This window comes from Trachemys scripta, chromosome 3, assembly GCF_013100865.1.
Source record: "Trachemys scripta elegans isolate TJP31775 chromosome 3, CAS_Tse_1.0, whole genome shotgun sequence".
Lineage (NCBI taxonomy): Eukaryota > Metazoa > Chordata > Testudines > Emydidae > Trachemys > Trachemys scripta.
In genome coordinates this window covers 19,281,162-19,305,876 of record NC_048300.1, presented here as the reverse complement: position 1 = coordinate 19,305,876, position 24,715 = coordinate 19,281,162, and the positions used below count along the sequence as shown (strand labels likewise).

The following is a 24,715-nucleotide window of genomic DNA, read 5'->3' as shown; positions in this document are numbered from 1 at the left end:
GAACAATAAGTGGGATGATTGAATGTCCTCCATAGGGAGAGAGGCCCAGCTGCAGAGGGGAAGAGAGACTAGAGAATGCATGTGATGTTTTAATTTATTCTTAATACTACACCTCTACCCCGATATAACATGACCCGAAATAACGTGATAAAGCCGTGCTCCAGGGGGGCGGGGCTGCGCATTCCAGTGGATCAAAGCAAGTTCAATATAACACGGTTTCATCTATAATGGGTAAGATTTTTTTGGCTCCCGAGGACAGCGTTATATTGGGGTAGAGATGTATTTTAGCCATGGTTTACAAAGCATTGGTTCATCAGAACATATTCTACCAGTTTGTCTACTTCCTTCATTCTTTCTATTGACTTCACTTTTTGTGCTGCTTGTTACTCTCCCATCTTTGTACCTGATGAGCAAGACAGTATACTTATGATATTCACAGCTGTGAATTGTTCACATATGAATTGGTTTTATATTTTTTTATAAAACTGATTTGTCCTTTTTTCTCCCTGTGACAAGTTTCAAGCTGTATTTTATGGTTCAGAGATTTGTCACCTGTTGGAACTCAAGCAGTTGGATAAATAGTTGCACCTGGGGGCGTGGGAGTGAGCCACCCTGTGGATATATTGAGCTGTATCAGTTGTCAGGCTGGCATATTAGAACCCAGCAGGGCCGTCCTTACCCATACGCAAACTATGCAGCTGCGTAGGGCACCAGGAAATTTAGGGGCACCAAATTGCCCCAAATTTCCTGGTGCCCTATGCAGCTGTGTGCTGCTCCAGCAGCAACCCTGATCCCCTGGCCAGCTGAACCGGCCAGAAAAGCTGCCCCATCTCCACCTCTTCCCCATAGCCCCTGCTCTGCCCCAGCCCCGCCCCCACTGCAGCCCTTCCTCAAAGCCTCTGCTCCGCCCCAGCCCTGCCCCACTCCACCCCTTCCCCTGAGCGACATCCTGGGGGACTGCAGCAGGAGTCGGGCACGGCCTGCACTCACCGGGCAGCAGGAAGTGGAGTGACCCAACCCGCTCCGCCGGCTCGTGCTGGGTAGCGGTTTCCCCCTTGCCCCCCCAAGCCTGCTCCTGGTCTCCGCCCTCCCCCTGCAGAGGCCTGGTGCTTTCCCCCCGCCCCATACCCCCCCCATGGGGGGGGCTGTGTAGGGCACCAAAATGACTAGGGATTATCCTGGAACCCAGTTACACAAAACATGGTTCTAGTGTGGATGGGACTCATTTTAAGCTAAATATTCACATTTTTGATAAACTGGAAAATCTTGCGCTGTACTGTACTGTAAGCATTGTCCCTTGTACTTGGTGGTACATTAGCCTCGAACTGTGGTAAGAGCTCCCAATTTATGTAGCAGTGTGTATGAAACAAATGAAGTGTATTAATAGAGCTGTCAGAGTACCGTAAGTTTGCTCAATACCTTTCTGCCCTTTTTTACTTGCATAATTTTAATTATCACCACTTTAAGCAGCCTCCTCCAAATACCCAGTTTTAACGGCAGTGGACCTAACTCTGGTAAATGATGTAGAAGAAGCTCCACATCCTGGGGTACTAGATGACTTGAGAAAATGGCAAAGAATTAGAACAATATAGAACAATAGTGGAACAGCTGTTCATTTGCCGATGTGAAAAATGTTGATGGTCTAACCCCTAGTGGCCAGGTGTCCACATAACAATGTGTAATATTTGTTGGTAGTCTTAGCATGAATAATTCAATTTTGTATTAAAATATAGAAAATTATACTTCTAACAATAACAAGTTAACCCTTAAGAATACTGACAGTATGAATTTCTGATTTGACTGTTAAAAATATCAGACACTAAAAGTAGACCAAGCAAATTTGCACAAAGGACATGGATGCCCCATTAGAATTTTAAACCTGTGAATTAACAAATGAAGAAAAGAACGCTTACCACATTTTATTTAGATTTATAGTTCAGAATATTCTAGTAGTGCAGTATATTTTATAAAAATAGACGTAGTAATATTAAATCTTACCCTCGCATCTGCCATTAACTCTTTGAGATGGAAAGAGCGCCTTTTTTTATACAGTGTATACAGTATGTTGATTAGCAAGGTTCCAGTGAAACTGTTCCCTCAAGAAGAAAATATAATACCACGTGAAAAAAGCTCTACATTAATCTAATTTTCCTCTTGTCAAAGGTGCTCAATAGTATAGTATCTCATTCCAACTGTGAGGATGCCTTGCCTGATGCCAATACCATCACACTTGGAAATTAGTCACAGCGGAGATTGAGAGAGAGAGAGTTTATACCCTCCATCCATGGACTAAAAAGCATTGACTCCATAATTCACTTTGCACTATCTGTGACTCCACAATGCTGAGTCTTGCCTCATCTGCACCTCTGCATATTATTGCTGTGTTGTTTGATGGGTAAAACAGAAAGAACTACTTATGTTATTGGCAGGCCACTTAATAAAAATATATTTTAAAACCATTTCCTTTTGCATTTCAGTATCAAAACAAGCAGCTATATTTGTCTTCCCTTTTTGGTTAAGGGAGAGAAGGTTAAAAAGTTTGTCTTGTTTCAGCCCTAATAATGAGTCCGATTTAATATTTAGATTCTTGTAAGCACTTGTAATAAGCACTGAAATCGTATCTTATGGACCGAAATCCCCCCCCCCCCTCCCCCAAGTCCTGAAGGACCTAGTATCCACCCCAGCCCCTTTTCCTCCCAATTTAGTTTAAAGGCTTTCCCCCCCTCCCCCGAAGAAGAGGGTAGTTAGTTTGAAGGCTTTCTCTCCCCCCCCTCCCCCGCCCCCCCTTGAAGAAGAGGGTATAAGGGAATAGAGTGACTAAATACCAAATGTAGCAGAAAGACCATTTTACTAGAGCTGGTCAAAAAATGCCAATTTTTCACAGGAAATTTTGTGAATATATGAATTGAACGGTATTTGCGCATTGGATATTAGCAACAGTTAATTTTTAAACTATTATAAGAATTAAACAATTAATTTTGCTGTACAGTTAAAATCAAATTGATTAAAAAGGCCTGCTCCCAAGAGGAGAGAATTAATTTTCATTGTTTAGGCATCAGGTATTCTGGATTGGGGATCCCCCCACCTTTGTATTTGTCCAAGTCACAGGTTTACTGGGAAGAATATGAACTTTGGTATGAATAGCTTTTTCACTTACTCCTGAAAACCAAGATGAAGGTTTAAGATCTTTTTAAGAATGCACTAGACTTTTGGATTCTCTCAGGGAATGAACACTCAACACAGCATTAACAGATAAGTAATTAATTTTTAACTACCATATATTTTATGACATTTAGCAAATATTAGATATAAACTTTATATTGTGATTTACAATGTCTCTGGTCTTTTTCTAGATACAAAAGTTCCAGTTCAGGATAGGTAAGCACTCTTCTCTTTTCTCAATAGCAGTACCAGTTTCACAGAACATAACCTTGCTTAGTTGAAGCTTGTCTCCCCGCCCAGTCCCTCCAAAGTTTACCATACTTCTTCATGCAAATAATTAGTAAATATTTTTCATTGCAATTAGAATATGCACTTATATTATCTTTACTCAATTTATGAATTCAAATTTCTCAGCATGTTATGTTCCTTTATAATACTTCCCTCTCATGTCTCAGAAATGTTTTATGTTTCTTTTGCCAGATTGATTTCTGTTGTAGATAACAGGAATGAATTTTGTCCTAATCTGTAACTGGTTCAGAACAGTCTTTTAATGCATGGGTATATTATACCTAAAAGTCCACTGTTTTTTAATGCAACTTTCTCCTTTAATTTGCAGCCTTCCGGTCTGATGTTTTCTTACCACTTCATGCCTCATCCTTTAAGAGTGGCCTATCCGGATCCTCTGGTTCCTGTTTCTGCCTGTGTCGAGATTTTCTTTGGTTCTGTTTCCCCACATTCCCAGAGATCTCTTCTGCATCTTTTAGGCTTTGACTACTTATATTTTGCTCTTCACTTGTTTTCCCAAGTTTTATTGTGGTTCCATCAATGGTCTCCCATGTAGCACTGACAGTTCTGATGTTCCTGTGTGGTCCTTGCTAGCGAAAAAATTTTCGTCATGGAAGTTTCCCTGGAGTATGAGTCGCACTTCTTAAATTGTTTTCCCGGACCTAACTATCCCTATTTAAATTTTTATTCTGGTTCTTTACAGTATAAGCTTTAAATAGACATTTAGGGAGAAAATGAAGGATACATGTTAAACTGTTCTATAAAAATTAGATGGGCACAGAGTGCTTTCTAAGAAGACAGAGTGGGGAAAAATAGCAAATATATTGCTACAAAAAGGACTTATCTTAAGGAGGACACTCAGTAGTTGTGAGATGTTTGATCCACCCCTTCCTCCTATTATTGACATGCAGTCACATTCCCAAGCCACTTGTAGGATTTCTTTTTCATGAAGAATTTTTGTGTGGCCTATGAGTCATCTTAAGTAGCCATTCTCTGCCAGAGTGCTGAATTGGTTGACCCTTCCCAATCTACAGTATTGAAGAACACTAAGTAGATTAACTTTAAATTTATTCCATTTTCTGATAGAGAGCTCTTTAAAAACGCTGTCCTGAAATTATTTTTAAAAATCCCTTAAGTTTTTGTATATGTTTTTTTGTTTGTTTGTTACGTAGTTTGTTTATTAAAGCTCTTTACAGTTATCCGGTTTCTCCCCTGCTAACTGACTACTGAAAAACACTGCACACGAGTGCTCAAATGCATGAAGTATATAAACTGGGAAAAAAAACAAACAAACAAAAAAACCCTTTTGATTTAGTAATCTTTGGTATTCTTGTTACAGTAGTTACATAATTTGTAAATATTTTTAAGTTGAACATTTCTAATATTGTTATAGCAGTAAGAATTAAAAAAAAATTAAATAAGTTTTGTATTCCAGTCTCACTCTGGTGTTACATAAGTAATAATACTTTGATGTGTTTAAATCCCAGTATTTTAAGACATTTCCAAAGAGAATAACAGTTTGTGTGCTTTATTTCTCCTATGAATGGATTTTTTGTGTGTGTGTGTGTGTGTGTGTGTGTGTGTGTGTGTGTGGAGGATGTGGGTGGGGCCTGTTCTGGTACTATTCCATTGTTCAGCAATGTAAGGTTCTCCATGTTAATACATTATAAGGACATGTATTCCTTTTTGTGAATCTAAAATAAAATTATAAAGCACCTATTGTGTGAAATTTGAATCATTTTAATATAACCGGTCATAAGCACTTGCACAATTAGCATGTAAAATGTGACTTAATGCTTAAGATATAGGTTTGGTGTTACTAGTTGCTACAGACCTCTTCTTGATTGCTGATATTTTCCTGGAAATAATGTTGCTATCCTTAACTGTTAGAAGTTCTTCTCTGCTGCATGGAAAACTTAACTTTTGTACCTGTTGGTAATGCAGAATTATGTATATAATAGTACACTGACAGTAATCTGTAATTTAAAAAAAACCATCAAAACACACTATACTGTTTATGGCCTCGTATTTGAACTTAAACGTTGTTAAAATTAGCTTTTGCTAAGCTTACTTTATCACTAATAAAACTTCTTTGTATTTCAGGGAAATGAGGCAAGCTATCCTTTGGAAATGTGCTCGCACTGTAAGTTGATTATTTTTTTAAGTTATATTGTTGCAGCTAGAGGGGTGTGTGTGAGAGAGTGAGTGTCTGACTGAAGTATAGTTGTTGTCAGTCCAGGGATATTAGAGAGAGAAGGGGGTGAGGTAATAATCTTTTATGCTCCTTTTCTCACCAACAGAATTTGGTGCAATAAAAAATATTACCTCACCCACCTTGACTGACTGACTTTTCCCTTGTGTGGAAGGCTTGATAAAACCTTTCCTTCTGATTCTTTGTTGTTCGCTAGTATTTTGTCTTAATCAGGGCGGGGACTCTGTGCTTGTACAATGCCTATCGTAATAGAACTCCAATCGTGACCATAATATATATGCTAACTAATAATAATTTGGCTGGTCAAGATAACCAAGCATAGAGAAATTATTTTCCAGTTATATTTCACACTAAGTGAAAAGTGACTTTAAAAAAAGGCCTCTATGCTAGTGTCTTTAACATGTTAAAAGAAATTCTTCTTCAAGTGGTAGTACACAGGTTTCCACTTGGGGGGGTGTGTGTGCGTGTGTGTGTGCCCAGCCTAGCTATACCCATAGGGGCTGTGCTCACACACTCTGGACTCTTAGCCACACCCTTGCTTATTTAAGGGCAGTGCTGCCCAATCCCATCAGTTGCTTCTCAATGCCCAACAATGCCGTGTTGGAGTGCTCCGTACAGTTTTTATGTGACGTTTTGTTTCGCAGTGTCATCTGATATATTTATTTATTGGGTAGAGGAGTTAGTTGCAGTTGATTTAGGTTTAGTTAGGATTTGCCTGGTGTGGTGCCCCCACTGGTGTTTAAACACTGCCCATTGTGTGGAGTAATTATCCCCCAATAGTGATCCCCACACTCTTACTGTTCGTTGTCCCTTTTGGGAAGGGCACATTAAAGAAAGGTGCTTCATCTGCGAGAAGAGAAAGTTGGTGGCCAGAGACTTGCACTTGAAGCAGTATCTTCTGAAGCAGGCCATGAGGTCTGCTGTTGGCACTGGGGACCTCCATAGATCATCAGGCCCTCCAGAAGGCATCTAAGCCAGCAAGGCTGGTGGTTTGGCCAGTTTTGGATTCCTCTTCTGGGAGGAAGAGAGATGGTTCTTCTTCTGGTCCTTCTAGAAAAAGATCTCCTACAGTGGACTGGGGCCATTCCAAAGCTAAGAGAGATTCCTCCTCCTCCTCCTTCTAAGGTGAGTGCAGACCAGCACTGTGATTGATCTGATACATGAGCTGGAGCAGGGCCATTTACCTGCTCTCTGCTAGTGAGGTGAGAGTAAGTGGGCTCAGTATCATTCACTCTGGTACCATTTGTGGGACTTCTTTTGAGTTTGGCACCTCTGACATGGGTGTGGGCACCAATTGTTTCCATGCAAGTGGTATATCAGGCAGCATTGGACTTGCTTCCCTATTTGTTCCTGACTCTCCACTAGTTCAGAAACGTTCAATTGTGGTGGTTTCTTCTGTGTCCCCGGCACTGTTTGGATTGGTTGCAGACTTGTTGTTACTGCTGGCACTATCTTCTGTGCCTTTTTCCAGTTCAGGTGCAGAGTTGATAGCTCATGCCTTTTTGGTACTGAGGGGCTTGTCAGTGCAGATGCTGTCTTTGGTGCTGTGATGACTCTGACTCTGGTGCACGCTCCATCTGTGGGACTGATGCCAGCTTTGAATTCAGTATCAACATCTGCTCTGGTACCAAGTGTGAGGCCCCTATAAGTACTTGACTGCTTTACCTTTGTTGGTACTGATACATCCTGTGTTCTGGACTTCAGATGAGGCTGGATACTTACTGGCCCTTCCAGGGGGAGGCTCCTCCATTGCCTGTGGACTACTTGGAATGTTCTTCAGGGTTGGGCTCCTCTCCCTCACCTTCTTGGTATCATTTTTGAAAGTTATCAAGACCTTGTGGGGATCACCATTAGTACTGAGATCAATACTGCTCCTATAGCAGGGATAGCTTGGAACCTCTGGGATGTGCAATAGGCCAGGTCTTAATCCTCTCCTCAGTCCAGAATGAGGTCACTTATTCTGCTAATAGCCTCCCCTCGTGAACCCTCCAACACTGCAGCCACAGATGGGGGTTGTTGCTCCTGCTGAACTGGTTCAGCCTGAGCCATTGTTACAGGCACCACAGGAGATGCAGTTGGCTCAGCTTCCTTCCTCCTCTTCATCACCAGACAACTCTGTGGTGCCAGATTTCTTCCTCCCCTGTATCTGAGGATTTTAAAAGGTGTCAGGACCGCCTAAGGTGCATGGCTTCAGCCTTGAGTGTATAGGGTGTATGTTCAGGAGAACACTGACAAGTTGCTGGATATTCTCCAGTCCTCAGCTTTAGGGAGAGTGGTTCTCTCCATAAATGAAGAGATCTTGGAACCTGGAATCTTGGAAGACGCTATGGAACACCCAGCGTCCTTACCACCTACAGCGAGGTGTACTCCTAAGACATACTGTGTACCTATGCACTGTTTTGAGTGCTTGTTCTTGCATCCACTGCCTTACTCTTGCCATAAAGGCAGCTAATGAGAGGTTAAGACAGGGGAGATATAAGGATACCAAAGGACAAGGACTCTAAAAGATGGGACTTTTGGGGAGGAAAAATTATTCTACCTTATCCTTACAAATCCGCATTGCCAAAGTATTACTCTGTAACTTGGGAAGCTATGGCAAAAATTACAGGTCATTTGCCAGAATCCTCCAGGGAAGAGTTCAAGGTTTTTGTTGCAGAAGGCCATCTAGTGGTAAAGACGTCACAACAGTCAGCTTTGGACATGGTGGATGCTTCTAGAGTTATGGCCTGTGCTGTATAGGTCTTCATGATTGCAGAACTCTGATAGAGCTCCTGATGTCCAACAGACGGTTGAGGATTGACTTACCCATTGATGGTAGGTTTTTGTTTTTGGACAAAACTTACAAAACACTGCATTCCTTTAAGGACTTTTGAGCTACATTGCATTCATTTGATGTTTTTAACCTGGCAATAAAGAGGCGTCACTTCACGGGGCAACAGCAGCAATATCACTCCAACAGCTCTTTAAGTTGAATTATCCCTCTAAACAGCAGGATTTCTCCAGAAAGGGAGACGAGTCATGTAGGAGAATGTCTTGTGATCTCAATTTCAACCAGTCAGCCTGTCCTTCATTAGTGTCGTGCAAGCAGTGAACTGGACAGGCTCTCCGTGGTAGACATTCCAGTCATCAAGCTTTAAGTCATTTTTCTCTTGTTTGGGGACAGGCTATCCCACTTCTACAGGTTAGAGTAATTAACGATGTACAAGTGTTAATCACTGTTGGACTGGGTTATGTTACTCAATTCCTGTTCAGTCCCCCTTCCCACCCTCCTACCTCTCCCTTTCCAGAGTGCCCCCTCATGAGTCTCAGCGCCTGCAGCAGGTTCAGGCTCTCTAGGCTTTGGGAGCCATAGAGGAGGTTTCCCTTCAGAATTGAGGAAAGGGATCTACTCTCAGTAATTCCTCATCCCCAAGCCCAAGGGAGGGATGAGACCTATCCTCAATCTCCATAGTCTTAACAAGTACATCAAAACAAGATTCTGCATGGTTACCCTAGCTCAGTGGTACTCAGACCTCAGTGGTTCAGGAGCTAAATTAGCAATCAACATTACCCAGAAGAGCCACAGTAGTGTGAATTCATTGTTTCATTTACTATATTACTATATTATTTTCACAGCAAATAAGTTAATAACTTAGTGCAAGTTGATAACTTAGTCGGTTCATAACATAGCAAAAGTATCCTGATAGGTTAATAACGTAGATTGGTTAATAAAATCACACAGTGTTTTAATACCATGTGCTGCAAAGAGCCACTTGCGGCTTGCAAGCCTTAGTCCCTATCTACTGTTCTCCCTGCATTAAATCACGACTGGTTTGCCACCAACCATCTTCAGGACGGCTTACTTCTGTGTGTCTATTTTACCAAGGCACAGGAGGTTTGTGGTGACAGGTCAGTATTATCAATACATAGTGCTTCCCTTTGCCTGTCCTTTGGCTGTTTACCAAATGCATGATGGTAGTAGCAGTGTGCCTCAGAAAAAGAGGATTTCATGTCTTTTCGTACCTGAACAATTTGTTAGTGAGGGGCAAGTACAGAGACCAAATAATCGGTCATGTCCAGTACACATTGCATCTCTTTTGATTGTCTGGGTCTGATTTTTGAACAAAGGGAGATCAGCATTAATGCCAACATGTAAAATCAAGCTCATTGGGACCCTACTGGACTCTACAAGTTTGAGACTGTTTCTGCTGAACAAACTATTTCAAACACCCTTCAACTACAATCTGTGTATGTCTGAGATTGCTAGGCCACATGGGGGCATGCATTTATGTGGTCTAGCACACGACTGGTTTGTCTCCCTCGATCCTCAGGACTTTTACTTCCATGTGGTGATTTTCCCAAGGCACAACAGGTTTCTGGGCTGCTTGAAGTTGGTATATCATCTGAATTGTTAGTCATTGGATGGCCTAGTGGGAATGCCGCCCACTGTCCATCTTTGAGTCCTTAGGGAGGTAGACAGATCAGATCGATATGGGTGAGGGTGTTCCCTTTCCTCCTCCTTCTCCAGTCAGGACCATAGGTACAGATGCCTCCATGCTAGTTGGGAAATTCATCTGAGGACATTGAAGGTTCAAGGTTTGTGGACAGAACAGGAAGCTTCCCTTCATATCCCTATTCTGAAGCTTTGAGCCATTTATAATGTATGCAGAGCTTTTCAGGCACAGATAAATGACACAGTGGTACATATAGTCATCAACATCTCCACAATGTATTTTATGTAGGCCCTACCAAATTCCCGGCCATGAAAAATGTGTCCTGGACCGTGAAATCTGGTCTTTTGTGTGCTTTTACCCTATATGATACAGATTTCACAGGGGAGACCAGCATTTCTCAAATTGGGGATCCAAAACGGTGTTACATGGGGGTCACAAGGTTATTTTAAGGGGATTGCCACCCTGACTTATGCGCTGCCTTCAGAGCTGGGTGGCCGGAAAGCAGCAGCTGTTGGCCAGGCGCCCAGCTCGGAAGGCAGCACCCCACCAGCAGCAGCGCAGACGTAAGGGTGGCAATATCATACCATGCTACCCTTACGTCTGCGCTGTTGCCTTCAGAGCCGGGTGGCTGGAGAGTGGTGGCTCCTGACTGGGGGCCCAGCTCTGCAGGCAGCAGCGCACACGTAAAGGTGGCAATACCATACTATGCCATCCTTATTTCTGCGCTACTGCTGGTGGTGGCTCTGCCTTCAGAGCTGGCTCCCAGTCAGCAGCTGCCGCTCTCCACCTGCCCAGCTCTGAAGGCAGCTAATGCAAGCAGTAGCACAGAAGTAAGGGTAGCAGTGCTGCAACCCCCTCTACGACCCTCCCACAACTTCTTTTCGGGTCAGGATCCCTACAATTGCAACACCATGAAATTTCAGATTTTAAATAGCCAAAATCATGAAATTTATGATTTTAAAATTCCTATGACCGTGAAATTGACCAAAATGGACAGTAGAGTCCTAATTATATGAACAAGCAGGGAGGAGCCTGCTTCAACCAGCTTTGTCAGGAGACAATAAAATTTTGGCAGTTTGGCATCAAGGAGAGCATCATTCCCACAACCGTTCACTTATCAGTGGTCCAGAATCACTTGGACGATCACCTCAACAGGAATTTCTCACAAAATCACAAATTGTGTCTGAAAACCAGTGTGCTGACATCTGTCTTTGTCAGCTATTTACCTGTTTGTAACCAGAGATAACAAGAAGTGCCATCAGTTTTGCTCTCAAGTGGGTATCAGTCCAGGCTCCTTAACCGACGGCTTCTAGCTGTCTTGGGAATGGGCACTGATGTATATCTTTCCCCCGCTCGTACATATTCCTCAGCTTATTCTCAAACTAATGCCAAACGAATTTTCATTGCCCCAGCATGGTCAAGACAGTGTTGGTTCTCCAACCTCCTCTGTCTGTTGGTTTGACCCTCCCTCTATTCCAAATATCTGTTCCTCTTTATCCTGACCTACTAACTGAGCACCAGTGTCAAGTTTGGGATCCAGCGCTGAGCAGTCTGCACTTCACAGCTGCGTGGCTAGATGTGGAGAAACGCTGTTAGACAAGTGCTATTCTACAGTAGAAAAAACTCCAGTAGCGTGACCAATTTAAGCTCTTTTCAATTTAATCACTTGCTCAGTGGCTTCAACTGATGCTAACCTGCATTCAGGACATTTTGGAGTATCTGTTACACCTTCAGTCCTCTGATCTATGCTTCAGCTCCTTGAGGGTCCACTTCGCTGTGATCTCCGTGTTCCATACTCCAATCCAAGGGAAGTCAGTTTTCTCAAACTCCATGGTATTGATATTTCTAAGATGAATCATTCATCTTTTTCCACTGGTGAAAGCTGTGGTTCCTTTGTGTGACATTAATAGTGCCCTGGCTGCTGTTATTGGTCCTCTGTTTGAGCCCCTGGCAATTTGTTCTGTTTCTCCTGTGCCAAGATAGCTTTTCTTGTTGCTATCACATCTGTAAGAAGAGTAAATGAGCTGCAGCTTTAATGGCAGAGCCCCAGTATACTCAGTTTTTCAAAGACCAGGGGGCCCTAAGACCTCATCCAAAATTTTTGCCTAAACTAGTTTCATGGTTTCACCTTCACCAAATAATATATTTAGCAGTATTCTTTCCTGAGCCACATTCAAATGAAGATGAGCAGTGGCTTCATGAGTTGAATGTGAGACAGTGCTTGTTGTTTTATTTGGAGAGGACTAAATCATTTCATTTATCACCTCACCTTTTTATCTCCTGTGCGGATTGGGCGAAGGGTCTGGTGGTCTCTGCATAGACGATTTCCAGATGGATAACTTCCTATTTCACAGTGGCATTTGGAGTAGCTCAGGTCACACCTTGGCTCATTCAACTAGGGCCCAAGCAACATTGATCTAATTTCTCAACGATGTTTCAATATTGAATATTTGCAAGGTGGCCACTTGGTCTTCCATACGTACTTTTACCAATGTTATGCTACTATAGCTGTGTCTAGATTAGATGCAAACTTTGGGAGTGCAGTTCTGCAGTCATTCCTTAAGTGGACTCCGAGCCTACCTCCCACTGAGCCACCAGAGTTAAATACACATCTGCAACCACTCGAAGAAAAAACGGTTACCTACCTGTAATGGTAACTGTTGTTCTTCAAGATGTGGGTGCAGATATGTATTCTACACTCCACCTTTAGTCCCCTCTGTATTGGAGTCTCAACTCTTGACATTTGCTGTGAAAGAACTGAGGGGGGTTGGGGCGGTAGTACCCTTAAATAAGCAGGGGGGGACTAATGTGGCCAAAAAGGGCACAAGTGCTGCCCTTACTGGTACTGCTAGACAAAGTTCTCTAGTTTCGGTACACTGGGCACTCACACACCTGAGTGTAATACGCATTTGCATCCACATCTCGAAGAACAATAGTTATCATATAGTGTAGTTGTAGCCTTGTCAGTCCCCGGAGATTAGAAAGATAAGGTGGGTGAGATAATCTTTTATTGGACCAACTTCTGTTGATGAGGGCTTGTCTTCACATACAGCACTACAGTGGTGCAGCTGCACAGATGTAATGCTTTAGTGAAGACATTCCTACGCCGACAGGAGAGCTTCTCCCATCAGCGTAGTTAATCCACCTACCTACCTAAGAGGTGGTAGCTATCTTGGCGGGAGAAGCTCTCCTGTCAACACAGCACTGTCCACTCAGGAGTTTAGGTCGGTATAATTGTCGGTTAGGGGTGTTGATTTTTCACCAGTGATCTCTGATCCCTTTCTGACAAACGACCAGGTGCTGCTTTAATTCCTTTTGTGAAACTTCTGGTTCTTGTTTTGGGTCTTGTTTTAAATCCACCTGGCCATTTTTGTTTGTTACAAGCACCTCAATTATTCCACTTTGGGTCATTAAGAATACCAGCTCCCAATCTGTCCTTGGGAATGGGATCCAGTTCCAACACCAGTGTTGCCTCTTTTCAACCTGAGCAGCTAGTCAATTTTTGGAGCCCTGGAGCCGTTCCAGTTGGAAGTAGAAACTGATGGAGTCTTGTATTCGCTTTGAAGCAGTTTTCATTATATTCAAGGCATGTACAAAGTCCTTCTCCAAACACAGGAGGAACTAAGAACAAAAGGAGCAGTTTCTTAGCTTGCCGCCCCAAGCCTCTTTAGCCAATACCAAACCCAAAAGTGCTCTCTGTAGCTTTCCTGACAGTCACACGGTGCTCACAGGCTCCTGCTTGGCTTTCTTGTGTTTTGCCTCTGCCTCTCTGTTCTTATCTGTTCTTTGTGTTCCCACCCCAGTCCCCCTTTCTACACATTGGGATGGTTTGTTCCTGCAACCTCAATAAGGATTCTTTAAAATACAGCCAGCTCTCCTGGACCCCTTTGCCATTCATGTTATTTTCCCAGGGGATCCTGCCCATCAGTTCCCTGAGGGAGTCAAAGTCTGCTTTTCTAAAGTCCAGGGTCCGTATTCTGCTGCTCTCCTTTCTTCCTTGTGTCAGGATCCTGAACTCGACCATCTCATGGTCACTGCCTCCCAGGTTCCCATCCACTTTTGCTTCCCCTACTAATTCTTCCCTGTTTGTGAGCAGCAGGTCAAGAAAAGCTTTGCCCCTACTTGGTTCCTCCAGCACTTGCACCAGGAAATTGTCCCCTGCACTTTCCAAAAACCTCCTGGATTGTCTGTGCACTGCTGTATTGCTCTCCCAGCAGATATCAGGGTGATTAAAGTCTCCCATGAGAACCAGGGCCTGTGATCTAGCAACTTCTGCTAATTGTCAGAAGAAAGCCTTGTCCACCTCATCCCCCTGGTCTGGTGGTCTATAGCAGACTCCGACCATGACATCACCCTTGTTGCTCACACTTCTCAACTTTATCCAGAGACTCTCAGGTTTTTCTGCAGTTTCATACCGGAGCTCTGAGCAGTCATACTCCTCTCTTACATACAACGCAATTCCACCTTTTCTGCCCTGCCTGTCCTTCCTGAACAGTTTATATCCATCCATGACAGTACTCTAGTCATGTGAGTATATCCCACCAAGTCTCTGTTACTCCAGTCGCATCATAGTTCCCTGACTGTGCCAGGACTTCCAGTTCTCCCTGCTTGTTTCCCAGGCTTCTTGCATTTGTGTATAGGCACTTAAAATAACACATCCATCGTCCCTCTTTCTCAGTATGAGACAGGAGTCCTCCCCTCTTGCGCTCTCCTGCTTGTGCTTCCTCCCAGCATGTTTGAAAATCCAGACTCTCATTTAAGGTGCCTACATAAAGACTTAAGGCATGCTCCAAAGCTCATTAAAGTTAGTGGAGTGTTTCTGAAACCTGATTTCAGTTAGGTTTGGATCAAGTCCTTAGTAACCTAACTTTAGGGCACATTTTTTTTTAACGTTGGCCTTACCTTTTATGGCCATGTAATTACTGGTGCTATCGATGTCTAGCAAAATATCATTAACACAAGTTTTTTGAGAGACTTTTTATTTTTAAAAATATACAGATGTAAAGTTCTTTGTGTGTCTGCATTTCTGAAGCGCCTATCACTGATTGGCATATGTGGACAGACTGCCAGCAATAAAATTGCATCTTTAAAAACATCATGGATTGGAGTATTGATTTTCCTCTCCTCGCCATGGTGTTAAGGCCAGTCAATATGGCAAGTTACTGCACGGCAAGCCAAGATGTGAATCTACATCACAGTAGCTTGCCACGCAGTACTGTCCTATGTGGACACTTCTATAGTACCCTGAGAGCACCAGAGTGCAGTGTGCGGTAGCAGTGTCCACACAGGACAGTACTGCGTGGCAAGCTGGTGTGTTGTAGATTCACATCATGGTTTGCCATGCAGTAACTTGCATTTAGTTGTCAGTGTTTTTGAACCACTATTCAGGATGGCCACTAAGGGGCATATAGTAAGGGGGTAAGAGCCCACAGTATCCTGGGCCTCTGTAATCTCTACACTCCCTATCGCCATTTTAGAGGGAACCCATGTATTCTGCAATACTTACTAAGTATCTGAAAAGAGTATCAACCCCAAGTGTCTAGTACACTTCCATGGAACTAGATAATTCAAATGTTTTTGAAAAAGACATCTTTAGCTATTTATGGTATTCGTTCTAGGGCTATCTTTAATTTTAATATCAATCCAAGAACATGCATTCCATTGCATTTCCATGGATTTATGTAAGAGCTTAGAATTCCCTGCAGCATTACATGTTACTAGCAAGACCTGTTTAATAGTTGCTTCTGGAATTTAACAAAACAGCTGCTTGGATGAATGAGGAGGCATTTAGTAATAATGTCTTTCTGTTAAGAAATACTTGAAATTGGAACTCTATTTAAAAAAATCTAGATGGTATTCTCAATGGCATATGAAAATAAACAGAAATGAATTGTTAATTTTTTTCTTTGCCAGCAGACTGCCTTTTCAAGATATCCATTTAAAATGCCAATATCTCTGTATGTGGAAATGCATCTCTTGCAACCTCAGAGTAGCAATGTGCAACTGATGGGTGGTACCCTTTCTGTGATGACTAGTAGTTAGGGGAGTCAGTTAAAGTTCATAGGGTTGGCATCGGCTGTACCTCCTCTCTTCACATGACATTCCTACTCTTCACCAGTTCTCGATGCCTCTTGATGACATTTGTATCAGAAAATGGATTTTACCTAGACCGGATTATTTCCAAAGAAAAACACTTGATGCTACTGTTAACCCACATTTTCTGCTTTTAAGTTTGTGGATCTTCTGTGTAAGGAAATCTGGAACAACAAAGGTTACCTCTCCAGTGTGAGAATGCTGGCTCCAACCAAGCACTCAAGGATACTCAAATCAATCCACTGAGGTACAGGCAGACTCTGCTTCAACTAATGTAAATAAAGTTAATTTCTCCCTTACTGTTTCAGTTAGCTGTGGCCCAGCTTACTATTGTGGACCTTGGGCCTACCTGCAATAGCAGTGCCTGGAGCTGGGTATTGCTCGCTTGTCCTTAGTTCAGTCAGCAGGCTCACTGGCAGCTACTGCCCCCATGAATCTTCATAGCTCCGAGTATCTTTTCCTCTGTCTCTGAATGGCCCACAATTCGTACTTTATCCGCAGATTTATGTTCTATGTGGTCGAAATGGATGACCTTTCTGAGTTAACTTCTAGGGATCTAGAAAACAGCTGGTAAAGATTCCATTCAGGCTCCCCCACTTAAAGGAGTCAAAAATGAACCTTACGGGAGGGAGCAGATTTCTACCAGGTATATAGAGAGGTTTTTTATAAGAAGGAGCAGTATGTGGTAGGTGAGAACCAGAAATACCTGTATATCTGTGGAGGAAGTCCAGGTGGGTGAATCTAGCCACATGGTTTCAAGAAGAATGGAGAAGAATATACCTTCATCGAAAGAATGAATAAGAATAGCATCTCAACCTTGTGGAGAGTGGTTTCGTTTCTACTGCTTGTGCAAAACAGGTTACACCACTTAAAATCTGGTATGAAATATGTTTGCTACCTAGTTCTATGACATTTTCTTTTATGTAAATAGTACAAATATGAAGTTAAACTGCTGGGCAGAGAATACTGTAACAAGCAGATGGCACCAAGAATTAAAGACAAACAGACCTGAAAATAGATAAAAACACACTTGATCTAGAACAAGTCTCACACTCTGCATTTTTTACCCTTCTGTTTATTTTTTAAAAAGAGGCGTTGTTTTAAAATATTTTTTAGAATGTAAAAGCATTTCCAAGACGAGAACAAATGGATATAAACTGGCCATCAGGAAGTTTAGACTTGAAATTAGACAAAGGTTTCTAACCATCAGAGGAGTGAAGTTCTGGAACAGCCTTGCAGGGGGAGCAGTGGGGGCAAAAGACATATCTGACTTCAAGACTAAGCTTGATAAGTTTATGGAGGGGATGATATGATAGCCTAATTTTGGCAATTAATTGATCTTTGACTATTAGCGGTAAATATGCCCAATGGTCTGTGATGAGATGTTAGATGGGGTGGGATCTGAGTTACTACAGAGAATTCTTTCCTGGGTGTCTGGCTGGAGAGTCTTGCCCACATGCTCAGGGTTTAGCTGATCGCCATATTTGAGGTTGGGAAGGAATTTTCCTCCAAGGCAGATTGGCAGAGGCCCTGGAGGTTTTTCACCTTCCTTTGCAGCGTGGGGCACGGGTCACTTGCTGGAGGATTCTCAGCACCTTGAAACCTTGAATTCTCAGCACCTCTTTAAACCATGATTCAAGGACTTCAATAGCCCAGACATAGGTTAGGGGTTTATTACAGGAGTGGGTGGGTGAGATTCTGTGGCCTGCGTTGTGCAGGAGGTCAGACTAGACTATCATAATGGTCCCTTCTGACCTTAAAGTCTGTGACTCTATCTATGACAATTCATGAAGATTAAATATACCATTGGAATTTTCTATCACAATGTTGAACACTGTTTTTGAATTTTCTGTATGCAGTGTTGTATCTACATGAGGGTTAGGTCAGTTTCACAGCATTGCTCAGGTGTGGATTTTTCACCCCTAATTTCCTAGTGTAGACTAGGCCTCAGTGTCACAGCTAAATACAGGTTATTTAGCACAAGTAGTTCACACACATTTCAAGGCACCATTCATATTTCAAGTGGCTGGTTAACACTTCTCCACGCATAGTTGGCCTGTGCTGGTAGAAATACATTAGATTTATGGCTTATTACAACAACCTATAACCCACTAACCTTCACCCCATTCCCCTTCTTTCCCCCCACCTGCCCCGCCTATGATTGGAGAGGTATTAACAGGAGAGTTCACCTTGAATGGTCTCCTGAAATGTATTAGCTACTTATGCTAAACAATCTGTTCCACCTTCTATTTAGCTGTGAAGAGTACATTTCCCAGACCTGAAGAAGAGCTCTGTGTAAGCTGGATAGCTTGTCTCTCTCATCAACAGAAGTTGGTCCAATAAAAGCTATTACCTCACCCACCTTTGAATTTTCTGGCAGTTTAAGCATTTTTTGTTAAATTTGAGCATGTGGAACAGAATTTTTTTATTTTTAAAAAACACTTGCTGAGACATGCAGTGTATAATTAACCTATGAACTTGCTGCAGGATATTATTGATGCAAATAGCTTAGTAATTAAAATGATTAGACACATATGAATAAGAATAGCATGTGCAGTTACGCTAACTGGGAATGGCGGTTATAAGAGTTTTATGCTTGAGGGCGTAGGCTGATCAACAGTTAGGATAATGAAGAAATTTCTCCACTCATATGGTTTAGTATTGCTCATTTGCCATGAACAAGTACTGTATGTCATTCTCCCCATGCTTTCCTCTGAAGAATCCAGTATAAGCCGATGCCAAACTAGACTGAATGCTGATTTGGTTCTGATATGGCAATTAATGTATTCAACATGGCACTTTAATCTATCCGCATTTATTAATCAAATTTTTCAAAATATAGCTTGAAAAGTTTTTCAGTTTAGGTTATAATCTCTTTGCTTCACAACTTGAAGATAATTGTTTTGGAACTGAGATTGTAGTAGCTATTTCGGGTACTAGCCCTATTGTTCAGCATCTGTAATTTAACCTGAATCCCAATTGAACTGAAATTTACCATACAATCAAACAACGCATATAGAAAAGGAAGTGGTATAGAACCTGTATAGAAAAGTGCTCTACACTCAGTAATAAGAAAAACATTTTTCAGAATGCTTCCAGGAAGGATGTTCCTGCTATTCCAGGGATTGGCAGCCTTTGGCACGCAGCCCATCAGGGAAAGCCCCTGGTGGGCTGGGCCGGTTTGTTTACCTGCCACGTCCACAGGTTCGTTCGATCGCAGCTCCCACTGGCCGCGGTATGCTGCACCAGGCCAATGGGGGCTGTGGGATGCGGCGGCTAGCACATCTCTCAGCCCGCGCCACTTCCCACAGCCCCCATTGGCCTGAAGCAGCGAATCATGGCCAGTGGGAGCCGCGATCGGCTGAACCTCCAGACGCGGCAGGTAAACAAACCCGCCCGGCCCATCAGGGGCTTACCCTGATGGGCTGCCTGCCAAAGGTTACCGATCCCTGTGCTACTCATTTTTTTTCATCACAGGTTCATGGTATGTATAAACTGTCCAAGAGAAAAACAGGTTCTGGTCACTCTCAGAAAAATTTTGGATCATATTTCCTTTGACAATAAGTTCAATCCCTTTATTTGATTATGGAAAGCAGACATCTCTTTTATGCAGGATGTCCCAAGGTACCCATCAGACATCTTGCTGGCTGAAGTTGTTTAGTTGTTTCAACGTGCTTCATTTAGCATCATCTGATAGAATTTCCTTTAGTTTTTTTCTCTTCCCCTGTTTAAATTTTTTTTTTTTTTTTTTTTGCTTTACCATTTTTTTCTCCTAAACTGGGGATTGCCCCCAGGAAAGGGCATGCCCGATTCACCCAGGTTTAAGAGGTGCCTCGCCTGCAAGGAGTCCGTTTTGATAACGGGCGGGCATTCCCACTATGTCCATTCCACAGAAGTATACCTTCTGTCATGAGCTAAACACCAGATCCCCCCAAAAAAGGGAACTGAAACTAAAGCTGCTTCTCGTGGAGGGAGCTCTGCAGCCTACGTCTGACCCGCAACATGAGTCTTCTCCACAGCATTCCCTCTCCAGGCCAGTGTACCGAGGAAGAAATCCTCAGATTCTCCATGCAAGACCTCTAAAAAGAGAGCTTCAAGTCCTCGATCCTGAAACCAGAGGAGGTTAGGTCTCTTCGATACTAATTGCTCCGAAGGCATCTAAGCACAGTACCCACAGATTGCCAGGGTCCATGAGACAGATACCACTGGTATTTCTAAGGACCCCCTGGGCACAGGTATCGAAACAGTGGTACTTCCGGTCAGGGACAGGTTTGGAGACTGTGCCACGTCTGGGAAGATGGTGTGGGTATGGATGCCCTCAGTACCGATGACTGTGAGGCAACCAACATCAGATCGCTCAGTGCTGCGAAGGTTGCCAGATCCCTTGGTACTACCGACTCAGTACCAGCAACCAGTGACTGTACCGATTACTGGGGCACCAGAGGAATTTAGGATCTGTAAGGACCATGGTGTCTGAAGTACCAGTCTCTCCTCTAATTGGTACCAGGGCTCATCATCAGTACTTGGTGGTGATTCCGCGGCTTGAGATGTACCCAACACCAAACCATGTACCTCCAGTCTCCGTATTGGCTCCACGTTTTCCAGTGAAGAGTCAGACAGTGACCAGGAGGAGGTCCTCTCCCATCACTCTCACTGTGGTTCCTCTTGCTACCAACCCCGGCCTTCCCAGTCATACCCTCGCTCTGGACTTAAGCCCACCTAGTATGACTAACCCTGAATTCAGCCCACCCATGCCTTTTCTACCAACTCAGTGGCCTTACCAAATTCATGGCCATGAAAAACGCATCACAGACCGTGAAATCTGATCTCCCCCGGCAAATCTGGTCTTTTACCCTTTTACCCTATACTATACAGATTTCACAAGGGAGAACAGTGTTTCTCAAATTGGGGGTCTTGACCCAAAGGAGAGTTGCAGGGGGTTGCAAGGTTATTTTAGGGGGGTTGCGGTATTGCCATCTTTACGTTTGCACTACCTTCAGAGCTGGGAAGCTGGAGGGGGCCCAGTTCTGAAGGCAGCATCCTGCCAGCAGCAGTGCAGAAGTAAGAATGACAATACCATACCATACCATGCCACCCTTACTTCTGCACTGCTGCCTTCAGAGCTTGGTGGCTGCTGACCGAGGGCCCAGCTCTGCAGGCAGCAGCGCAGACATAAGGGTGGCAGTACCATACTATGCCATGCTTACACACCTCAGCAACCTCATAACTCAGGGCAAATGGTTGCCCACAAAGGCAACTCTCTACATCAACCTCCTACAACTCAGGGCAGTCAGGAATGCTTGCGCTCACTTTCTCCCACGGCTCAGAGGTACACACACAAAGGTTGTGACAGACGTCACATGCATGTACTACATAAATCATCAGGGAGGTGCCAGATTGTCCTCTCTCTGTGCAAAAGCACTAAAGCTCTGGAACTGTTGCATTTGTCACAATGTTCTAATAGCAGCAGCCTGCCTACTGGGAGTGCAGAACACAACAGCAGACAGTCTCAGTTGCAGGTTCTCACAAGACCATGAGTGGGAACAGAACCCAGCAGTACTTCACAATACTCCACATTCTGTCAATGGGAGACATAGACAATAGATTTGTTCGCTACTTACCTGAACAGGAAATGCCCATGCTACTGCTCCAGGGCTGGCCTCAGACAGCACTTATTAGATAACGCTCTCCTCCTTCCATGGGACAAGGGCCTTCTTTACACCTTTCCCCCATTCCATCTGTTGTGGAAAGTCCTGTTAAATAAAAGAGAAAAAGCAAACATCATTCTGAGTGCTCTCACCTGGCTGAGAGAATGGTGGTACCTGTACTTGTCAGAGCTGGCAACGTGTCCACCAATCCCTCTCCAACCCACTCCTTACCTCCTCTTGTAGAACAAAGGAGACACTCTCCATCCTAACGTGCAGATACTCCGACTCAAGGTTTGGCTACTTTATGGGTCCAACACAGAGAGAGCACCTGCTCCGAGGAAGTACAGGAAGTGTTACTATACAGTAGGAAATTGGCTACCCATCGTACTTACCTACAAAAGTGGACTAGGTTTTAGGTTTGATGCAATTCCAGGCACATTATCCTGACATCTGCTACTCTCCCTTCAATGTTAGCTCTCAAGAAGACAGGGCTATCCTTCAGTTTACTCAAAGTACACCTGGCGGCCATAGCAACTTTCCTATCAACAAGTAGAGGGATACTCCATTTTCTCACACCCAACTACAAAGAAATTCCTCAAAGGTATAATGAACCTCTTTTCCCAACCTAGATGCCCCCTTTCAACATGGGACCTAAATCTAGTTTTAAAGAGCCTGGCTAGACTACTGTTTGAACCTATGGCCATTTGTTCGCTTACACATCTGTCACTGAAGACATTTCTGGTGGCCATGACCTTGGCGAGAAGAATAGGGGAAATAGCACTTATGGCACACACACCCCTTTATAGTCTTCTTTCACAACAATGTTACTCTCAGGCCACACTCAAAGTTTATTCCTAAAGTGTACTCATCTTTTCACATGAATCAACCAATTCACCTCCCAACCTTTTATCCTAAGCCTCATCGTGATAACAGCTAGGCCATCTTGCACATGCTAGACGCCAGGAGAGCCCAGGCCTTCTACCTGGACAGGACAAAGACTTTTAGGAAATGTCCTAAGCTCTTTCCATTATTGAAATGTCTAAAGGCACAGCAGTATCGTCCCAGAGACTCTTCGAATAGATCTAAAACTGTATTAAGCGCTGTTATCATGTTTGCAATGCAGTACCTTCATGTGGAATTCACACACACTCCACTAAGTCTGTTTCCTTCTCTGTCGCTTTCGTCAGGAATGGTCCCATCTCAGAAATCTGCAGGGCAGCCACCTGGGCATCTTTACATAGCTTCACAGAACACTATGTGATTAATGGGGACTCTACTTCCGATGCTAGTTTTGGCTCTGCAGTATTATTATCCATAACAGACTCAACTCCGAAGCCCCAACCTTTCATTAGGGATACTGCTCAGGAGTCATCTACAGTGGAGCACCCATAGGGACACTACTCAAAGAAGAAGAGGAAGTTACTACCTTGTACAGTAACGATGGTTCTTTAAGATGTGTGTCCCTAGGGGTATTCCACAATCCACCCTCCTTCCCTCTACTTCAGAGTTCTTGTCAGGGAGTCTGCAGTAGAGAAGTAACAGGGTGGTTTGCCCGCACAGTGCTAATTAGCCTCGAGACAGAGCACGAGGAGGGGAAAGCTCATGTGTGGGCCGAAAGGACAAGGCTACTGAAGATCTCCAATCAGAAGCACAGGGATGCACATACATCTACAATGGAGCACCCATAGGAGGACACATCTCGATGAATCATCGTTACTGCACAAGGTAACTTCCTCTTCTTATTTCTAGGCCCTCTTAGAGGATGACTGCACTGAAACCACAATTTCAAAGAAGCTAGACTGTTTGGAGTGATCTTACCCTTTAGTACATCTCCTATCAGAAGATCTTGGGATGCTTCACTGGAACAAGGGAAACTGGTGGAATGACCATTCCTATCTGTCTTCATTTATGACATAGTTCTACACTTGATTATTGATTATGTCACTATAACTATCCTGCTACTATAACTGATGACTATCCCATCTCCAGAATTATGCTGATATTCTGGATCAGACTATTTGCAGTTTTGCCTTACATCCTTGGGGGAAGGTGGGGGACATTGTTGTGTAGACTCAACTTTATGTCTTGAGATTTCAGTATATGTTCAAGTTAAATGTATCAATTTCTCTCACCAATTACATAACATATTTTAGGGAGCATGGGATATGAAACTAATTAGTTGTGTTGCATTTGATATTTTCCTGCAATTATAAAATAATTATGCTATTGTAATAATTGCTGCTTGTGGTAGTTGGTTCACTGATGTTCACACACCTATTTGCAGCCTGGCTTGGCAGTCTCTTCCTTATTTTTCACTTATGTCTTAGACTTGCTCTTTGAAGGAGAACTCACTCAAGCATTTAACTTTCCAAGAACGGGGATTTATTGCAACTATTACAGATAAGTAATTGCCTTTTCTCCAGAAAGAAACTGTTCTCTCAAGGTACAGATTGCAGTAGATCCACACTTTTTTTCCAATCTTTCACAGAGTTTGGGTAATGTGTGTATTGGTTAATGCTTTGCGGTTTTCAATTGAAAAAGGAACTGAAAATTATGGATCCTAGAGGTTGTTGCAGCCCTTCTTTAGAAGTGAAATGTGTCACTTCCTGGGAGGGAGGGAATAGCTTGGAAAACTCCATAGAAACCCTTGGAGAGTTCTGGCTTGGTTTAGGCTGGGATCATGGATTTAAGCATGGGGATTTACTACCACTTACACCTCTGGTGAGCAATTATATGCAAGTAATTACCTCTTTTCCCTTGACTGTACTTTTTAAGTCGTGTTATACAGGAGGTCATATTAGTTAATCATTATGGTCTCTTTTTGGCTCTAAAATCTGTGAATTTCTCTTCCATTGAAATACAGTATATTGTATTTCATTGGT

General features: G+C 43.1%; 1 protein-coding gene across 1 annotated transcript in view; it reads left to right on the top strand.

The window, feature by feature from the left end:
• Positions 1 to 24,715, top strand: part of PPP3R1 (protein phosphatase 3 regulatory subunit B, alpha) — an 87,087-nt gene that overhangs the window by 44,964 nt on the left and 17,408 nt on the right. The window contains exon 2 of the mRNA XM_034764248.1: positions 5,551 to 5,590. Within this exon, the coding sequence (XP_034620139.1) occupies positions 5,551 to 5,590 (40 nt within the window). The remainder of the gene's footprint in view (positions 1 to 5,550; positions 5,591 to 24,715) is intronic.